This window comes from Centropristis striata, chromosome 3 (genome assembly GCF_030273125.1).
Source record: "Centropristis striata isolate RG_2023a ecotype Rhode Island chromosome 3, C.striata_1.0, whole genome shotgun sequence".
In the NCBI taxonomy this organism is placed as follows: domain Eukaryota; kingdom Metazoa; phylum Chordata; class Actinopteri; order Perciformes; family Serranidae; genus Centropristis; species Centropristis striata.
This window is the reverse complement of record NC_081519.1, coordinates 7581691-7602512: the sequence shown is the minus strand read 5'-3', so window position 1 is coordinate 7602512 and position 20822 is coordinate 7581691. Positions and strand designations below refer to the sequence as shown.

General features: G+C 37.8%; 2 protein-coding genes across 7 annotated transcripts; both read left to right on the top strand.

Moving 5' to 3' along the window:
• Nucleotides 1-4282: 4282 nt before the first annotated feature.
• On the top strand, nucleotides 4283-9670 carry LOC131968707 (MICOS complex subunit Mic10-like). The gene is made up of 4 exons (XM_059329702.1): nucleotides 4283-4383; nucleotides 8224-8271; nucleotides 9292-9401; nucleotides 9494-9670. The coding sequence occupies exons 1-4, from the start codon at nucleotides 4323-4325 to the stop codon at nucleotides 9500-9502; spliced, it is 228 nt and encodes a 75-aa protein (XP_059185685.1). The 5' UTR covers nucleotides 4283-4322; the 3' UTR covers nucleotides 9503-9670.
• A 2352-nt stretch (nucleotides 9671-12022) lies between these two features.
• nbl1 (NBL1, DAN family BMP antagonist) lies at nucleotides 12023-19065 on the top strand. 6 transcript variants are annotated; one of them, XM_059329696.1, is made up of 4 exons: nucleotides 12023-12457; nucleotides 14253-14433; nucleotides 16198-16309; nucleotides 18448-19065. In XM_059329696.1, exons 2-4 carry the CDS (start codon nucleotides 14261-14263, stop codon nucleotides 18727-18729), a joined length of 567 nt encoding a protein of 188 aa, XP_059185679.1. In that variant the 5' UTR covers nucleotides 12023-12457; nucleotides 14253-14260; the 3' UTR covers nucleotides 18730-19065. The 6 variants fall into 6 exon arrangements, with proteins under 6 accessions (XP_059185679.1, XP_059185683.1, XP_059185682.1 ...); XM_059329700.1 differs by lacking the exon at nucleotides 12023-12457 and adding an exon at nucleotides 12700-12722; XM_059329699.1 differs by lacking the exon at nucleotides 12023-12457 and adding an exon at nucleotides 12757-12768.
• Nucleotides 19066-20822: the final 1757 nt, after the last annotated feature.

The window sequence follows — 20822 nt, the reverse complement described above, 5'->3', positions numbered from 1 at the left end:
CTTTGTAACTTAAGCAAGATATGATAACACTTTATTTTGATGGTGTCTACATAAGAGTGACATGAGCATGTCATAAACATGACATGGGATGTGTCATGAACATTAATGACACTTTGAAGTAACATTAATGCTCATGATACTTGTCATGTCATGTTTCTGACAGGCTTGTGTGACTCTTATGTAGACACCTTCAAAATAAAGTGTTACCATATCTTGCTTAAGTTACAAAGGCATGTTCAAAAATTGCCTCATTCATTTATTTCTCTTAAGTTACATAATTTACACACAGTGTTATTACTATGCCAATGGCCATCTTTTGTTACATCCTTTTTGAGTGAAATGATCAATAAATGTCATGTGTTACACTTTTGGTGAAGTTTTTCGTGTTTCCTGCAAAACTTGAAAAAATGAGTTAGGCGATTATTTTAACAGGGTGATGAAATACAATTCAAAATGCTTTTATATTATATGGACTTTTATATTATCTTTTCCCCACCTTTTATTTCTGTTCACATCCTTTTTTCATACACACATATTCTGTGGTAAATGTATCATAAAAAGAGCACCTGCTATATGTGGTGCAGCACTTTATCACGTTTTGTCCACTGAAGGTGATTTATTATCATGATTTATCTACCACAGGGGCATCCAAGAGGGCACTTTTGCAGCCTCAGAGTTAACTATTGTGCGGTGTGTCTGTATAAATAACTGTAGGTAATTAAAAAAAAACTGAGAAAGTGACAAATGCAAGTTTTTTTGTTTCCATTTTTGTTTTTAATTATTTTTTAAGTAAATATTTTAATTATTTTATAAAAATCTCCATGTCAAAGATATCACGACATTGTAAAAAATATGCATTCTGCCCTGAAGCTGCATGTGCATCCTGGATTGTTTGTAAATGATGAAACCAGCCTGTAAACCCCTCCAACATCTGTATATTATTGACTGAACGGAAAGCAGCACTTTGAATTCCAGCTTCTCTGCTAGAAGAGTGGGAGAAATCCAGCTACAATCCCAAAAATGATTAGTATTTCTATGGTCAGAATGGAGTGATTTTGAAAAACTAGACTTGTTTTTTATTAGATCCAGTTGTGGCATTAGTTCCTTCTGAAAATATGCCACATCCACTTTAAGAGAGAGAAAGTTAATAGAGTTGCAGATATTCTCAAAAATACTATTACTGCAAGCATAGCATTAAAGAGGAACTTATGTTCAGTATCTGATGTGCAGTACTTTGGGTATGTACAGTAGTGTTCAAAATAGTGTGCTACATGGCAAACAAGGTACCAGTAGGTGCAGTAGATTCTCAGAAAACCAACAAGACCCAGCATCTGTGATATGCAGCTCTTAAGGCTGTGCAATTGGGCAATTAGTTGAAAGGGGTGTGTTTAAAAGAATTGCAGTGTCTGCCGTTGACTTTACAAACTCAAAACTATTTTGTACAAACTTTTTTGTTTCTAGGATTTAGCAATCCTGTGAATCATTAAACTAATATTTAGTTGTATGACCACAGTTTTTTTTATAACTGCTTCACATTTGTGTGGCATGGAGTCAACCAACTTATGGCACCTTTCAGCTGTTATTCCACTCCAAGATTCTTCAACAACATTCCACAATTCATTTCTTGGTTTTGCTTCAGAAACAGCATTTTTGATGTCACCCCACAAGTTCTCAATTGCATTAAGGTCTGGGGATTGGGCTGGCCACTCTATAACATCAATGTTGTTGGTTTGGAACCAAGATATTGCTGGTTTACTAGTGTGTTTGGGGTCATTGTCTTGTTGAAACACCCATTTCAAGGGCATGTCCTCTTCAGCATAAGGCAACATGACCTCTTATTTTGACATATGCAAACTGATCCATGATCCCTGGTATGTGATAAATAGGCCCAACACCATAGTAGGAGAAACATGTCCATATCATGATGCTGCACCAGCATGCTTCACTGTCTTCACTTTGTACTGTGGCTTGAATTCAGAGTTTGGGGCTTGTCTCACAAACTGTCTGCGGCCCTTGGACCCAAAAAGAACAATTTTACTCTCATCAGTCTACAAAATGTTCCTCCATTTCTCTTTAGGCCAGTTGATGTGTTCTATGGCAAATTGTAACCTCTTCTGCACATGCCTTTTTTTTTAACAGAGGGGGATTCTTGTAAATAGATTAACTTCACACAGACGTCTTCTAACTGTCACAGCACTTCCAGGTAACTCCAGACTGTCTTTGATCATCCTGGAACTGATCATTGGCTGAGCCTTTGCCATTCTGCTTATTCTTCCATCCATTTTGATGGTTGTTTTCCATTTTCTGCCACGTGTCTCTGGTTTTGCTCTCCATTTTAAAGCATTGGAGATCATTTTAGCTGAACAGCCTGTAATTGTTTGCACCTCTTTATAAGTTTTCCCCTCTCCAATCAACTTTTTAATCAAAGTACGCTGTTCTTCTGAACAATGTCTTGAATGACCCATTTTCCTCAGGCTTTCAAAGAGAAATGCATGTTCAACAAGTGCTGGCTTCATCCTTAAATAGGGATAAATAGGGATCCACACCTGTTTTTTAACAAAAATTGATGACCTCACTGATTTAATGTCAAACTGCTATTTTTTTTAACACACCCCTTTCAACTAATTGCCCAATTGCACAGCCTTAAGAGCGTGCATATCACAAATGCTGGGTCTTGTTGGTTTTCTGAGAATCTACTGCACCTACTGGGTACCTTGTTTGCCACATAGCAATAAAAAATCTACTAAAAACTTGGATTAATCTGGTTAGTCACATTGGACTGCTATTATTTTGAACACTACTGTATATACCACTTCCTGTGCATATAATATGCATATGTAAATGATGAGGCACATTTTCTCCAGCAGGGAAAGCAATGAGAATTTAAGAAGGTGAGAAGTTGTAATACAGAACTTTTATCAGATAAAGTCAACAGCCTACTTCAATCACAGCAACAAAAGTTAGCAACGTAGTTTCTAAAATGATGCCACAGTGAGAAATATTAAGTTCATTAATCTTCTTTATTTTTTGCTCTGAATGTATTTGTGTGTGTGTGTGTGTGTGTGTGTGTGTGTGTGTGTGTGTGTGTATACTTATTCATTCTTATTAACGTTATCCACCACGTTATTATCTCGTGTATCTGTATAATTTCTAATTTTACTTCCACTATACATGGACGAGAGGTTGACGGATGCGACAGCTGGGAGTGACTGTGAGACTCCTTTTTCTTTTCTTCTCCCTTTTCTTTTTCTGTTGCCGTTATTACTTTTTGGAGTGAGGTCAGTCGTGAGCTACTTGAAATCATTTAGGTTTGGATGGTGGTTTATTTTCCTATCTGTTGTGATATCTTTGTGAATATAGAAAGTACCTGTATGTTGTTTATGTTTTTGTTTTGATAAAAATCAATAAAAACTATTAAAAAATGTTATTCAAACCCAGATCACAGGGGGCTGGAGCCAATCCAGCTGATATTGTGGGAGAGGTGGGATACACCCTGAACAAGTCACAGGGCTGACACATAAAGACAACCACTCGCACTCTTATTCACTCCTTTGGGCAATTTAGAGTCACCAGTTTAACTTAAGCTAGCCAGAGAGAACCCACACTGACACAGAAGTGTGAGAACCTGAGACCTTCCTGCTGTGAGCATAGTCTGTGAGGCAACAGTGCTAACCACTACACCACAGTGTAGCCCAAAATTCAACTCAGTTCAATTGAATTTAATTATATAACTCATATAAAGTATGAGTTATTTGTACAACTATATAAACATTCTCCCCAAAGGGCTTTACAGTAATTTAAATTTAGGGGCAATGCAATATATGTAATTTCTATCAAATGTGTGGATGTATCAAATATCAAGTTGTATGTCCTCACATGACATATCCTGATTAAATGAATGGGATATCAAAAAGAGATCTTTGCTCATAGTACATTTTATTTAAGGAGCTGAATAAAAAAAAAAAAAGAAAGATACTGAGGTACAAAAAAAGATACAAGATAAGATACAAACAAAATACTGAGGTTTATTAATAACAAATGTAATTGTAATAATAATTTATTGTATTATTATTGTATTACTGCTAATACTATTATCAGTATTGTTATTTTATTATCACTATTACTATTTTGGTATCTCTATTATTATCATTATTATTATTATTATTATTTTTATTATTATTATCTGCTCTTAATGTTTGTTTATTATTGTGTTTAACAGTAATAAATGTTTGTTAAATTAATCAGTTGTGGCGGGATGAGCTCACGTGACTCAACATGTCTCTCGCGATACTTTCCGCAGCTTCCTCCTGACAGTTGAAAACATGGCAGACGAACATGGACGGAAATGGGATCGCTGTCTTGCAGACACAGCCGTGAAAACAGGTGAATGTCTTACCTTACATGTGATATATTAACTTGCCACAGTTATTAGGCATCATACAGTATACGACACATGGTAACTAAGCTGTGCTGCGGGTCAGTCGAGGTCCTTTTCCACGGGACATTTGTCTGACCATGCTGGGCCAGTTTACTGAGGTCAACTCTGAACCTGAATGTCTGTTGAATGGATAAAACGAACGTTTTTGTTTTTTTATTTGTGGGAGAAGACCTCATGGCGTGTGGTTACAAGCTTATGTTTAGGTTTATGTTCTGGTTAAAAGACCGCAGAATATGTGAACAAAGTCAAAGGTAGAGTATGGAGGGTAAAGGATAAGTCTGTCTATTTTTAAAAATAATAGTACTGATTCCCAGGCTGTCATCTCACACAGTGTAAATCTATATTTTACAGTTGAAAAGCAACAAGGAGCATAGTGGTCCTACAGAGTTAATAATTTACTAGGACTTGGAACTAAAGCATCCCCAAACATGCAGAAAGATGTGTTTTATTAAGACTTTCAGTGGTGCAGATTCAACTCAGACCACATCACCACTGAACTGAGAAAAATCTGATAAATTGGTCATAACTAAAGGGCCTGAACAATTGAAAACTGCGATAATAATGAGTGGAAAGGAGCATATGATTACTTTGATCAGTTAAACCACTGCTCTGCCCTCTCCTACTCTCTGTATGTGTTTTAACACAGCCACAATTACACAGTTGTTTTTCTCATTTACATATTCACATATTGTATCTCTTCTGTTGTCAAACAGAATGAGAATAAAAATGGTGATTTAATCCAGCCCTATGATTGTAAGTAGGATAATGACAGCAGCAGTGCTGTGTGATAGATGGTTGTCTATATAACTTTCGTCTGGGCCTATTTTGGAGGACATGTGTTATTGTTTTCTAAACGTTTTTCTCTGTCAGCACTAAAATTCAAAGACAGCCTTTTTAGATTTATCTGCTCTTGAGAGTTTTTTGTTTTTTTATATTCTCAATTTTGGGGTCATGGACCAAGGGCTGAAAAAAAAAAAAAAAAAAAAAATATATATATATATATATACTTTTTATTTTTTAGATTTTTCCAGTGTGGATGAACTCTTGTAGTGCAATATAGCTGATACCTTTAGTGTTGGTGATTGTCTACTTGTAATCAGTGTTCCTGTATGTTGAAGCACATTCCCACCTGTGCTGTGTGCATGAAGTCTGAGACCATTCTGGTTATAATCATCGGTTCCTGCAACTTATGGGCCAGGAATAAATTAACCTTACATCATTTTAATCAGAATCTTTGCCCAAAAGCATTGGTATGATCTTCATTCAGGGTTGTGGTATTTGGAACAGACTTGGTCCAGCACTTTAAATACTAAGACTGGCAAAGCATCTGTCCCGTCCTACTTAATGACATCAACTTCGACACAATTAAATATGTCTCTTGCTGGGAGAAAAAACAACTGCATTGTGGCATTTCTTTGAGCTCACTCTGTCTAACAAACTGCCAGCTGTGCCAAGGTGTCTCTGCTAACCAGAGAAACTCTGCAGCACATGTTCTGCCCAGGGGCTTGTTTACAAATTTTTTGTTGTTGTTGTCAGCCCGTACTTCCTCTGATTACTCAGGAAGATATTGCTTAGCGTGTATTGTGTAGTACTGTGTAAAGAAGTTAATAATTCGTATCATTTTTGATAAATTGCTAATTTTGAGACATAAACAAGACCCTCACATAAATATTTGGTGTCCCCAGTGCCTCTTAAGACAGACTATTCTTCGGCTATATAAAAAATGACATTACTAGTAAAATAAATCTAATTGCGATTATTTTTGACTGATATTGCAATTATGATATGATTCACAAGATTGGGGAACATTTTTAAATGAATTGCCACAGGTTCAGGCAATATGGTTAAACTTGGATATCCTGCAGGACATATGCTGTACAGCAGAGTGGCACTGATACAATTCAAGACAATGAGAAAAGTCAATTCCAACATCTAGTAAAGGGGAAGAGTGAGTTGCATGTGAATGATGGGGAGAGAGACAATCAGAAACATCCTCCTCATAACAGAAAACAACTGTGTTTATTGGAAACATGATAGTAAATTTGAGTAACCAGTAAACAATATTGGAGTGAGACAGGCCAGTAACAGTCTGTACTAACATGCTCACAGTAAATATGCCAACATTCTGATGTTTAACTTGTATAATATCTACTGTGTACACTATCTTAGGTTGGCATTTTAGCACACTAAACAAAGTACTGCACATATTTAAATTTTGACCTGCTGGTGGCACTAAAAATGTCTGGGCATTAATTATCTATTATATAATTATCACTGGGGTACAATTTTACACAATTTCACAGCAATCCATCCCATGATGTTGAGATATTTAAGTCAGGAGGTGGAGGACCGACCAAATGAGATGACTTTGCCATCCCTAAAACTAATGCTGCATTAAATGAAAATAGTCAGAAGAAAGAAGATCTGAACAGTTAAAAGAACATTATTTATATTACTTCACAGCCATTGTAATGACTGTGGCCCTCACATAATTTTTTTCACCCGTGCTGTTCAAATCCTAAGCAGTGTCCCCAGCAACCCTGAGAAGCTCATTACCTCTATAAAGAAATGTGCTGTCACAATAATTTAAAAATGTCACTAAATTCACAAAACCACTGTGATTGAAAATGCATTGCTTTATTGATGCAATTTCTGAAAAATACTGTACAAATGAATACCAATACCACAAACCAGCTCTGGACTTTATTTTGTGGGAAAAACCTACTGAGTAAGTTCTGTTCCTTGGGTTATACAGTTCATTCTACTGCAGCACAAATGTTTTTGTTATAATCCATCCCCCTTGGAGACGTCCAGACAAAGAGAAAGGACGCCAAAATGAGATGTTGATCAGCCCTCGCATTTTGCCAATGCTTTTACTGTATTATTGTCAGTGGAAAATCAGGGGCTTCAAAATTGCCTGGCTGAAGAGCAAAGAAAGAGTGAGGCTGCAACAGACGGAGAGCCTTAAATTTAACTAAATGTCTGCGTGAAATGGACGCAGAAGACAATGATTTATTGTTGATCGGAACTGATAGTGAGGGTGTGCGAGGTCTTTTGTGGTCTTGTTTGACATTTGTAAGTTGTGTAATAGAGAACAGTCTGAGGGTTCTGGTTCAGGCAAATCGGTCATGCTGCATAGCTCCCTGAATCCAATTAAGAGTCGGAGGGGCCCAAATGGCTGTTTTTTTTATGTGTTTTCTGTGCTGGCTGGCCTGCTGTTGGGTGTGGTGTGGCCTGCAGCGAGGTGAAGTTAAGCGCACAAACACATTCCTCCTCAAGATCCTACTCCGGTCTGAACACTTCAAACATCACTGCCAACTTCTGTGCCACTGACTAATCTTCTGCTATAGATATATTCTGCCATACTATGTGAAGACATTGCTTACCTGCACATGTGTGCACTCTTTGACCTGTTACCTCTTCTGCCCTCTGCCTCATGGACACTATCATGGCTCCTTTTAACTCATTTCCCCCTCTCTTGCACCCCTTTTACTGTTTTCTTTCTTTCTTGGAAGTTTGTGCTCTTGCTGCGTTTTCTCTCCCTCTCTTTTCCTAATGAGCACTGTCTTGCTCACTTGTGCTATTTACCAACTCTTGCATCAAACATATCGGCGGCACCCCACTGACATCATTATGACAGATTTACATCTTTGCCAGCCAGTTTTTTTTATTTTTTATAGTGGATTAGACATGATCACATTACCTCAGTACTAAAGTGAAATCTTGTTTTGGCTGTGTATTTTAATCACCGCTCTCATAAATTATTTTTTTCTTCCTCTTTGCAGTAACTGGCCTTGCTGTGGGTGTTGTGTTCTCCGTCCTTCTCTTTAAACGTAAGTGCTCTTTCTTAAAGGGATGGAAATAAATCCAAAATGCATATTTTTTCCTTACCTTTAGTGCTATTTATCAATCTAGTTTGTTTTGGGTGAGTTGTAGAGTGTTGGAGATACCACCTATTAAGATGTCAGTCTTATCTCAAATATAATTTGACTGTTTTCCAGAAATCATGACCCAATTACTCAAGACAGTCCTTGTTGTGAGCAGTTTCATGTAGGAACTATTTTCTTTCTACTGGACTACACCCATTAACCGTATCACATGCATGTCCTCATGGACGAGAGCCTGCAGAGATTATTTTATAGCTGCTAGCTCACTTCTGAGCTAAACAACATTAAAGCTCAGCTGAAGAGAAAGCCATTAATGTTTACATCTTTTGCTGTCATAAGCATGAGCCTCTTATCCACGAGTGGGTGTAGTGTGATAGAAAGAAAATAGTGAATTTTTCCTGGTGCTTTGAACACCACAAGCATCGTGCCATCCAGGCTCATTATACAGTACAGGCCAAAAGTTTGGACACACCTTCTCATTCAATGCGTTTCCTTTATTTTCATGACTATTTACATTGTAGATTCATCAAAACTATGAATGAACACATGTGGAATTATGTACTTAACAAAAAAGTGTGAAATCACTGAAAACATGTCTTATATTCTAGTAAGCAAAGGGTGGTTACTTTGAGGAATCTAAAATACAAGACATGTTTTCAGTTATTTCACACTTTTTTTGTTAAGTACATAATTCCATATGTGTTCATTCATAGTTTTGATGCCTTCAGTGAGAATCTACAATGTAAATAGTCATGAAAATAAAGAAAACGCATTGAATGAGAAGGTGTGTGTCCAAACTTTTGGCCTGTACTGTATATGAGAGAAGGCAGACATTTCTATGGCACCTGGCAATTCACACCAAAATAGTCATGATGATAAAGAGCACTACAGGTACTACAGGTAACAGAAGAAAATCTGTAATTTTGCGGCGTTCATCATTTACCAGTGAATGTTTTTCCTCCCCAGGTCGCACATGGCCTGTCTCACTGGGTTCAGGTCTGGGACTGGGCATGGGATACTCCAACTGCCAGCATGACTTCAAGTCACCATACCTGGTTCATGGCAGCATGGTTAAGGTGAGCACAGAGAGGGAAATCCACTGTTTATTAGAGGTTTGTGATACACTAACACATCATGCGTCATGATTTTTCTGTATGCTCATTTACAGGACCAGTAATGAAGGACTAAAGATGAGGAGGATTCGCATTGACGTTGCTTCTCCGTTTTTCTGTTGTCGTTGTTTTGCTGCTCATTTCTGTCCTAGCACTAATGTCCACTGATTCCCACATTGTGTTTATCATTTGGCAGTCAATGTATATTTAATAAAGCTATCCTGGAAAATGTTCTCTGTTTTTCTGTGTGCATGTTTAAGGAGAATGAAATGTGGTTTGGGGGTGGGAGGTAATTCCGTGTGTTAATGAGCTGGGAGACTCGAGCTCCTGCTGTTTTGGAATGAGAGCCAGGTTCAGCATCTGCAGCCCCGTTAGAGAGTGGGAGGATAAAAAGTTACACAGAATGATGGAATAAAGAAAATACAGTTGATGGGGGACTAATGCTAGTGTTGAAAGAGACTTTTCAAGAGAAAAAGTTATGTTTGCATACAGTTTCGTGACATGAACTTGTTTTATTTATGGATGTAGGATTCTTTTCACATCATAAGAGGTTGATTCATTTCTGGACATAGGAAGGTATCCTGTTCTGATCTTTATTCATGCTAGATTAAGCATTCAAGCAGTATGGCATGATTTGTAGTCCTGTTTTAAGTTGTCAGTTTGCTGTGGCCGTAATTTTTCTTCACTGGAAGTTGGAAAAGCGCATGTCTCCGTATCAGGAAGAATCCCTTTTCCGTCTTGTGTATTCATTGGCCATGAGTCTGTTTGGCGAGATTGTTTTGAGTGTGATTGATCACTTATGTGTGGTTGCATGGGCCTGCTAGGAGAGGAGAGGGATTGTTTGTGTGAGCGTGAGCAGGCGCACACGTTTATCCAGCCCCCTGGTGAAGCAGAATCCGTGGAATGCAGAGGAATGCCATTTCTGGACTGGAGCTCGGTCTTATTACTAACAGGTGAGTTCTGCACTTTGCACTCTGAACATAACACATGCTTTACACTTTCACATCAAAGAAAACATTGACGCATGCATGCTCTCACTAAAACACACACTCACATTTTCCATCTCCATCACAGTAACAGTTTTCTCAGCAATACAAGCACATTATGAGAAATGTCAGAAATTAAGCCCTGTCACTCGTCCCCTGTCCATTAAAATATTTGTTTGCAAGTGAAGCGTGAGGCAGATAGGGGTGCTTATGGACACAAGCCAGGATGAACACCTGTAAGCAGGTAGGATGAAGTGCAGGAATGGTCTGTGTGTGTGTGTGTGTGTGTGGGGGGGGGGGGGGGGGGGGGGGGGGGCACAGTTGAGGTGTAACGAGGAAGCCAAAACTCCAAAACTCCTACCTGTCTGTGCCTGTCTGAAAAATTCTCCCTGATGAATCATAATTACCTGTCTAATAATGCTACCTAATTTGTTCATAATGACTCAAAACTGTTCAGTCAGTCTTGGTGAATGTCTGGCATGAAATATAAGACCAGACATGCCATGTGTGCTGCAGCATGACTCCAGATTGAGCTGCTGGAGCTGATGCTACAGTATTCAGATGTTTTACTTCAGGAAAAGCAGCAATGCCACACTGTTAAAGTACGCCATTACAAGTTAAAGTGCAGCTGTGAAAATGTAATTTAAATACATCATCAGTTGAATGTAGTTGTGGGTATCTAAAGCAAATATGCAATACTAAAAATGGCCCCTGTAATTCTTATACTATATAATTGCCTAGATTTTTTTGACTGATGTATTTATGTCTTCGTAGAATTTTACTGCTGTATCTGGCTACTTCAGTACTAAACGTACACAAGTATGTAAAATCCTTATTATTACTACTTGAAATACGTTTGTATACTTCCAATGCCTTTGTACTTTTAATTAGAGTAAGTGAAACATTTACTGAACTTATAAAGGAGTTTTATTTAACATTGTGGTGTGTGTATTGGCTATTTTCCCTTGAGGTTCTGAATACTTCTTTCTCCATTAGATGCTACTGTCTGTGGTTTGGGGCCAGAAAGTATTTTCTTGAGCACCAAAGCTCAAATGTAAGGCCCCATATTCAATTTAAATAGGATTTTAAAGGAGTCCACTCATAGGTCAGCAGATCAGGGAACATAATGCCTTTCGGCAACTCGTGTGCTCATGAGTCCATCAGTGGTTTCGTTCCAAACACATTGAGAGGCCTTAATTAGATCAAGTTGTCATGAGCTTATGGTTAAATGACCTGCTGTTTATAAAATTTCAACTTCCTAGCGGTATCAAAATGGATCAGAGCATTGATTCACATCTGTTTTGCAGTTGTCTTGCATGATCACGCTGTTTTTAGAATTTAAGTTTTAAAATCTAAAAAACATATGTTTGTAAAGCAAAGCCAGATGTATCTGAAAAAGTTAAAGCGTGACCTTAAATATACCCTATTTATGTGATTCTTGTTATATTTGATTTTTTTGTTCTGTAAATCTGATCTGCGGACTCGCCTCGCTCCTACTTTGGGAAACATTTGAAACCTTCCCAACAGCCCCCCCTCCTCCTCCTCCTGCCGGTTTTCTTTCGTCCAGAAACGGCACAGCAGGACCACTGTCTGAGGGCTCAACCGCGCCTAACCCCTGCTACAGAGTTTTGCAACAAAAGACAACGACTTGGAAAGTGTTTTTCAGAGGAATTACAAGGGATTTTAACACTGGACGGGGAGAGAACAAAGGGGAGGGCCGGTCTGAGCTGATGGACTCGGGGATGAGATAGCGCTCATAACTAACCCCATCTCCCCATCCTTCCCTGTCGGACGGACGGTTCTTTTTCTTTCCGGATGATGTAACTGTTTTATGACAGACTGGGCTCGGATGTGTCCTCGCCGCTGAAGAAGAGCTCATTTTTTCCTTTAATTATCAGCACACGGTGTATTCCGACTGCAGACCCGCATCCTGCGGTTTTTAGGAGCCCGGGTCCAGGTTTCGGTGAGGGGGCTCAACTCTGCGGGACGTTGCGCAGCGCTCAGCAGGCTGTTCCCCGGGGTCGGTGAGCGGTGGTAAGTGTCACAACTACAGCCGCTGTTGCTGTTCGTTACTCAAAAGGTACTTAATTACTCGTAACTAGTTTGAAAAGTAAAGTTATTCGTAAACTTGTTGTTGTTGCTAATCACACGTTACGGTACTTTTCTACCAGCTAGGTCACTTTTCATCCGTTAACCCTCTAAAGTCCACGAAAGCACCTTCAAATTACTTCTTTATGACGTGAAGACATAAAAATGAAGCAACGTCGAGTCTTGCCATCAGCTTCCCTCTAAAGTTGTGGTTTGAAACTCCATGCCAGATTTTTTTTTTTTTTTTATTATATTCGGTAAAACCGGAGATAATGTCAAATATATTTAGTATAAAAAATATAGAACTAGATATTATCCTCATTTTACCTGTTATATGTTATTTTTGCAACCTGTGTTCATATTTGCAACATTTAAAATTCTGTGTAACACAATTTTCAAGATCAGATTTTATGTTTTCCTTTGTTTCTTTTGGGTTCAAAATTTTGATCAAGTAAGTCAAAGTTAAAAATGAATTATCAGGACATAGGTGAGGTTGCGCTGAAAAACCTGATACCAACATGGCGTGGTGAGAGTTTTTAACAGATTTTTTTAACGGACATAATAGCCCAAGATTTCATCCGTTAAGATAATTAGCTGCGACACTTTGCGAAGAAGTTGCAACTTCTCCTACCTTTATAAGTAACTCGAAGAAGAAAGATGAGCCGTCATCTTGGTGGTAAAATAAATAAATAAAAATCAGGATTTCGCTATTTCCTGAACTACATGGCTAAATGTAGGCCTAGGTGTTATAAATAAAAGAAGGTAAATCAAGAACGAGTTTTTTAACATCTTTATAGCCTGTATCAGCCGAATTGAAGTAACGTTAACTGACGTTAGCGTACGTTACGGTACTGATGACTGGTATTTTAGAAGAGATTATGGTTAAAACATTATTCAAATTCAGAAAAAGTTAGTGAAAAAGTTAGTGAAAATACCGAGTATAGTATTATACAGTATAAACTACTACCGCTACTGTATTTGAAACAGTAACGTTAACTCATTCGTTACGGTGATACGTTACATTAATGGAAATGTAGGGCGCACAGCCTGTATCGTGCTGCGTTTAAAGAAAGTATGTTAAAAGACAACATATCTGTATGTATACAGCAGCACCACAGCCGCTTATCTTTTCTATCTATTAGATAAAAAGAGCTCTATTGAGGTTTGTAGACGAGGTTTGTAGAGTCAGAGACATATGGAAGTGCTGAAAAGTGTGCAAAGATGTCTACGTGGGTGACCACTATACTTTTTTTTATAAGCAGCAGGAGAAAACGATTTTGTAGGTTGTAAATGACGTGCCTGGTCGAGGCATTTTTAAAGAAGAGAGTGAAAAAGAGCCAGACTTGCTATTGGAGTCAGGTGGTATGGAGCAGACATTTGCCTCCCTCCCCCACTGTCTATTGTCTCTTTTGGGACAATATGAACCAAGTTTAATGCTGTTCTCTCTGCAATTGGTGATTCAGATAATTAAGAAGTTGTTTGTTTTAACCATTCGCATGAGCTAACATGATAACTGGAGAAAATATAAAGCACAGGTACCACTGGGTTTCAAGCTGCTAATCACCAGGAAGTTGCCAATCCACATCTGTAGGGATATACAAAGTCTGTAAAGCCAGGCAACATCCGACCAGTAGACATCAGTAAACATCAAGAGATTTTCTGTCTACTCTTCTGAGTGTGTGCCTTTGTGTGGAACCAGTTTAACAGAGCGGTAACATGCTGTGGTTTTCTGCCCTTTTAGGTGCAGTCATGTGGCAGAGGATTCAGATTTGTTGGGCACTGTTTGCACTGTATTCAGCGGCACCGCCTGCACACATCAACCGCCTGGCGCTGTTCCCTGACAAGAGCGCCTGGTGCGAAGCCAAGAACATCACACAGATAGTCGGGCACACGGGATGTCAGCCTCGCTCTATTCAAAACAGGTCAAGATGAAGGCCCTCTCTGTCTCTGTCTCTGTGTCTGTCTGACAATCTCTCCGCAGCTGAAAGAAGTGAAGAATAGAAATGTCTGGATGTCAATGAGCTGCTTCCTCAGAGTTGTGACTCATTCCATTTTTTGGGCACACTGGAGTTAGCACTGATGAAGTGTTTTATTTTAACTTAAAGTACCACATTGATTTAGGATGTTTTGGGTACAAACACACATCTTTTATGTTGTTAACTAGCATGATTCTAAACACACAACAGTATTTAAGGTTTTTGCATGTTTTACCCTAAATTATTTGTTTTTATTGAATCCAGTTAAAGGTGTACTATGCAGGAATTGTGTCTTACTGTTTGTAAACACTGCATTCAAACTTGGGCCTTCCTTGCCGGCTGAAAAAAGTGAAAGTAAGCCCCGGATTCACTCTTGTTTTGGCTCTGTCTGCTTGGCACTTTGCCTTGCTATATTTTTGTGTGTGTGTGTGTGTGTGTGTGTTGGGGGGGGGGTATGCTCATCTGCTATTTTCATAGCTCTATGCCCAAAAAGAGACACCAAGAAATGTCCCAAACACTGCAAAAGAAAAAGAAAAGAGAAAATACAGGAAGAGGGCTGGGTCTCTACGGATACAGACACCGCCTCAGACTAGTGCGTCAGTAGTGATGACTGAGAGGGTTTATTTTTGTATGAGTGAATATGTTGCCGTTTTTTTAGGAATGTCCTGCATAGTATACCTTTAAAATTAATTAATGCATTACTTCTGCAGAATGAAGTATGAAGAAAAAACAAATTACTAACACTACAGTACTTAGAGCAAGTTTCTACATACTCTGCATGTTGATTTCCGTACGTCCTTTAAATAGATGTGAATCAGTAGCTGCCTGCATGCTTGGAAAACTACGTTAAAACATCAAAGATTATTTAGAAAACTGCACTGTAGTCATTAGTGTTCCTTATTGTCAACAAGTCCCATTAAAAGACCGAAACCAACAATGTGGTTTCTCAATACCTTCTGACCGTCTGTCTGTGGCATTCAGCCAAAAGCCCATTGGTTCCTATTGACCACATAAATATATACACATACACATATATATATATATACTTTTATATTAAATAAAAACAAAACAAAAACAGCTGGCCAGTGTACCTTTAAGTAAAAGCTATTCAAGCTACCAAATAGTGCATTTATTGGAGACTATTTTCAGCCATTTATTTGTTGCTCTAGTGAGTAATTACAGCAGCAGGCCCATGTTCACGTTAATGACGGAACATGCCATACAACGAGGCTCAGCGGTGTGTTTTTAATGGTTTGGATAACAATGAGCAATAAACTATTTCAGGCTATGGCGACACACAAAATAATTGTTTTGTTCTTTTGGTGGTATTTGTTGACAAAAAATAGAATATCAGCAACAGACATATCCTTTTTAAGTGTGTTTGATCTGCAGTCCATTAACTTTTCTATACTGCCTTCAAGTTGCTTTTACTTTAGTTCATTAGTTTTTCCACTAATACTCACTCAGGACATATTGATTCTTACCTAGCTGCAGTCCAGCAAGTTTTGCACACTATTTCCTAGGTTTAACACAATGGTATTTGGGGAAGGACACCTTCTCATTATCTTATTTCTGAATAACAAGTATTCATTTTGGGATTTTGTGTTTGGCCTGAGGCTAGCAGACATCCACAGCTCTTGCTTACACAGGCATGAACGCTCTAGCCATGCATTTGAATCCTGCAGTAACGCACTCTCTCCTTCCTCACAGAGCTTGTCTGGGCCAGTGTTTCAGTTACAGTGTCCCCAACACATTCCCACAGTCAACAGAGTCCCTGGTGCACTGTGACTCCTGCATGCCTGCCCAAACACAGTGGGAAGTGGTAAGATTTATTGCACATTAGCTCATGTAGCAGGCACACACCAACACTGACATGTCAAACTCACACATAAAACCACAGGTTTCCAACATGAAAGAATCACTTTTCACTGGCGAAAACAAAGTAGAAGAAAAACAGAAATAGAGGATTTGTGTCATATTTTCTGCATTTCCCTATGAACCTTAATCTTGTATTTTATATTCTTCTAAAGTTCATTGTTCCTGTTAGCCAGAAGGAATCCAGTCTTGTGACAACAAAAGCTTTGTAGTGAGGTGTATGTAGTTTGGAAAGCTGCCAGGTAGGCTCAGCGGGTGGGACCACAGGTGAGGTCGCCTCATGTTTCAGTGGAAAATATTGTATCTCTTGGAGTGCACTGCTGTTACCTGATAGATTAATTAATTCTTGTACTATTTTTATTGCTTGGGAAAGGCCAGAGAAAGTGCATTTAGAGTCTCACTTTACTTCTAATTATCTGGAAATGGATGTTTATGTCTGTGGTTATGATTGTTGTTGCAGGACTTTAAACAAAATTCAGTTTGGAACAAAACAAAGTCAGTTCTCATGAAAGAGGATACTGCTCTGTGCTGTTTTGGCACTTGGTGGTAGATTTTGATAAAACTGCTGAATGATCATTTTCATTGGATAATGAAAACAGTGAGGGAAAGTTGCGTGAGGTCTGGAGAGCTAGAAGAGTTTGTGCAACACTGAAGTTTACAGGGGGGTTATATATTCTGTTTATATTATATTTGTTTCATGGGCAGTACAATTATTGCACAATCATATTCTTAGCGTGAAAATACAACAGTTTTCAACAAAACGAAAACACAACACCATGGAGTAAGAATTTGACCAAAAACGCACACAAACATCCATCCACATATAGCAGTATGTAGATGTTGTAAAAAGTCAGAAGGGAAAGTAGTAAAAATACAAAACAATATCTCAATGAATGCAAGTAAATAAGTATATTCATCACCAAATACAAATAAACAAAAGTAAAAATAACAAAATAAAAATCTCCTTACCAAATTAACAGTTGTTTAGTGTCAGTATCACTGGTTTATTCTATGGTCTCACCCCATTTACAATTTAATAATATACTTTTTTATTTTCAAATTACAATAATTGCAAATATACATTCGCTTACTTTTATTTTTTATTTTATTGTATTTTTTGGGCCATTTGTAAGGCTTTATTGGTAGTGAGAGAAAGTGGGTGAAAGGGGGAGACAGAGGGGAAAACATGCGGGAAAGGGCTCCGAGTCGGATTTAAGCCAGGGCTGCCCGCTCACAAGGACAAGGCCTCTATATGGTACGCGCTCTACTAGGTGTGTTACCAGGACGCCCTACTTTTATTGTTTTTAAATCATTTATTTACTTTGTTTTGTCAGTTAGGAAAGAAAGTGTTGTTGGCATCAACTTATCATGAAGAAAATTCATACAAATTCATTACAAATCGAAAAACAAATTATTTCTTCTTCACATACAAAATCGATCAGTCAACTGAATCACAGTTAGATATAATTTTCCAAATTGTTCAGTCCTAATAACCAAGCCAAGACTCTATATTTCTATATAAAGTATATATATACATATTGAAATCCCTCCCACTCTCAGATTTGAAACCAAAGCACCCCTCTCTCTCTCTCTCTCTCTCACTCTCTCTCTCTCTCGCTCTCGCTCTTGCTCTCTGTCGCTGTCTCTGTCTTCGTGTATGAACTGTATACAGTACAGGCCAAAAGTTTGGACACACCTTCTCATTCAATGTTTTTCCTTTATTTTCATGACTATTGACATTGTAAATTCATCAAAACTATTAATGAACACATGTGAAATTATGTACTTAACAAAAAAGTGTGAAATAACTGAAAACATGTCTTATATTCTAGTAAGCAAAGGGTGGCTACTTTAGGAATCTAAAATACAAGACATGTTTTCAGTTATTTCACACTTTTTTTGTTAAGTACATAATTCCATATGTGTTCATTCATAGTTTTGATGCCTTCAGTGAGAATCTACAATGTAAATAGTCATGAAAATAAAGAAAAACACATTGAATGAGATGGGTGTGTCCAAACTTTTGGCCTGTACTGTATTTGTATTTGTATTTAACTGCACGTATGCGTGGGTGTGTGTGAACAGGTGACTCTGGAGTGCCCGGGCAGCGAAGAGTCTCCTCGTGTGGATAAGTTGGTGGAGAGGATCTTCCACTGTAGCTGCCAGTCCTGCAGTAAGGAGGGCAGCCAGGAAGGGGCAGTGATGCAGCTGTATCCAGCAGACAACGTCGTGGACGCTCCATCTTTATCTGACACCCTCAGCGGCGCTCGGTCTCACCCTTTGCCTCCATCAGACACACACTCTGATAAGCATGCTCACACACACACAGACCATCACACACTACCACACACATCAGATGGTGGGTAGGTACGAGTCTTCTCTTCTGCCCTCTCCACTCTCCACCACACCGCGTCCTTCGTACCAATTTGTAGTATTGTAAAGGCACTTTGAAAAGCTTCACTTTGTGTTAAAATGTTTCTCTAAAGGCACACACACACACACACACACACACACTCACAAATTCATTCTACCTGATTAAACTTTATTGTATATACACTCATACAAACACACCAGCCTGTGCACTCTTTTTGTTCGCTGATTAAACATACATATGTGTGCATCCAGACATGACTATAGTCTGTTAATAAGCTGTAGTCTCATTACTTTTAATCTGCTTTAATGCAATAAATTCTATTGTTGTGATACATGCCCTTTTGTCTTTTGTTTATTCATGCAAGTGCCGGTTAGTGCTTTCAGTCACAGTGAGCATCACAAGAAACAGAGCTGGAGAAAATGCTTTTGTGTTGCACCAAAGAAACAACCGCAGCTTCCTATTGCTGCTTCTAAAAATGAAATTGTTTTCTTTACTATCATGTGGCTGCTGTGTGAGTTTGGGTCACAGCACATGGTGTTGTTTTCTTTGATCAACAAAACCTCGGTCACGGGTAAATATTTCATAGATGCTGGTGCCACTTAGTGGAGCACAAAAGAGGTGCATGATGGGAAGAGACTCTGCTGTTCACTGCTTCATTGGCCTGAATCTGATCTGACAGTGCCAGAGAGTTTAACGAGATGCTGTGATGGCAAAGCTGCAGAGAAAAGTATTATTTAGTTGTGTATTTGAGTTTTTCATGATTTGCCTACTTTAAGAGTAATGCAGAACTTTAAAGGATGGCAGTCTCGCAGTAAAAAATGCTCACAATAATGTTAAAGAAGTTATTGATGGTTGTTATTATTCCTGCCGTTCGTGCTGGCAGTGAATGATCCTTTCTCAGCGTGAGGGGAATCCACAGTCCTCATGTTGTGCAAAAATGCCTTTTTAAGGTCAGCTAAAGCCAATAGTGACAGTCTTTGTATTTCTACAGACTGTTTACTGGCTGAGCTGCAGTAGAAAGATAGCAGCACAAAGAGGCAATTTCTTATTCAGAAGAAAAATAAACACTTGATTTGGCTCACTCAAACTGCTGATTTGGTCTCCTTTCCCCAACACTGGAGTTGTGTTAGGAAGGGATTTCTTTACAGTGAGCACTAAATGAAAATTGTTTTACAACTATATATAAAATTTTTTTTTATATATATATATATATATATTATCTATATATATATATATATATATATATATAAATATATATATATATATATATATATATATATATATATATAAAAATATATAAATATAAATATATATATATATTTTATATATATATTTATATATATATATATATGTATATACATATATATATAAATCTTGTTACATTTCATTTTAAATGATCTTGTTGCATTTCATTTTACAAGTGTATAATGCCTGATTCATACCTCATAAAATCTTCTATGGAGTTTTAGTAATATATCTATTTTGGTAGAAACAAAAGGAAGATTATTCACCTTATTCACCAGATACATTTTCATTTAAGGGAAGGTCAGCTGAACATGCAAAATTTGCAGGAAATTGTAATGCTAAATTAATTTGAAATAAATACAGCAATTAATGGCTTATATGCCTCGTGGTAACCAGTCTGCGTTTTCAAACTCGGCGAACAGTCTAGCACTGATAGCCTGCAGTTTATTTTCAGGCCTATTAAAAATGTAGAAAAGTACTGAAACTGCTGCCAGACTGTGGCCCAGTGGCATATTTGTTACTGTATTTTTATATAGCACAATACTGTTTTAGGCTATAGCCTAATTCTAATAAGCAATGTAATAACTGAGTATAATAATTATGATTTTAATAGCAGTAAGCTATACGTTGTATACAGTAAGACTACTGTACTGTATTATAGTGTATTTTAATTATACACAATACAGTATTTTGAAACAGTCAATAAAATACTGTAAATGGCAAAGCTGTTTGTTTTATTTTTTTCTTTACAAAATACACAAATAACAGTTAGATAATAATCTGCATGAGAAAAACTTATAATGATGAATTCACTGTATTTGCTTGTTTTTTTTAAAGGAGC

What these genes read in the sequence shown, in the direction of transcription:
- LOC131968707 (XM_059329702.1), top strand. Translation starts at nt 4,323, where the DNA reads ATGGCAGACGAACATGGACGGAAATGGGATCGCTGTCTTGCAGACACA. An exon ending in AGACACAGCCGTGAAAACAG is followed by an intron (nt 4,384 to 8,223) that starts GTGAATGTCTTA and finishes TCCTCTTTGCAG; the next exon opens with TAACTGGCCTTGCTGTGGGT. An exon ending in CTCCGTCCTTCTCTTTAAAC is followed by an intron (nt 8,272 to 9,291) that starts GTAAGTGCTCTT and finishes TTTCCTCCCCAG; the next exon opens with GTCGCACATGGCCTGTCTCA.
- nbl1 (XM_059329696.1), top strand. Translation starts at nt 14,261, where the DNA reads ATGTGGCAGAGGATTCAGATTTGTTGGGCACTGTTTGCACTGTATTCA. An exon ending in CCTCGCTCTATTCAAAACAG is followed by an intron (nt 14,434 to 16,197) that starts GTCAAGATGAAG and finishes CCTTCCTCACAG; the next exon opens with AGCTTGTCTGGGCCAGTGTT. An exon ending in CCCAAACACAGTGGGAAGTG is followed by an intron (nt 16,310 to 18,447) that starts GTAAGATTTATT and finishes GTGTGTGAACAG; the next exon opens with GTGACTCTGGAGTGCCCGGG.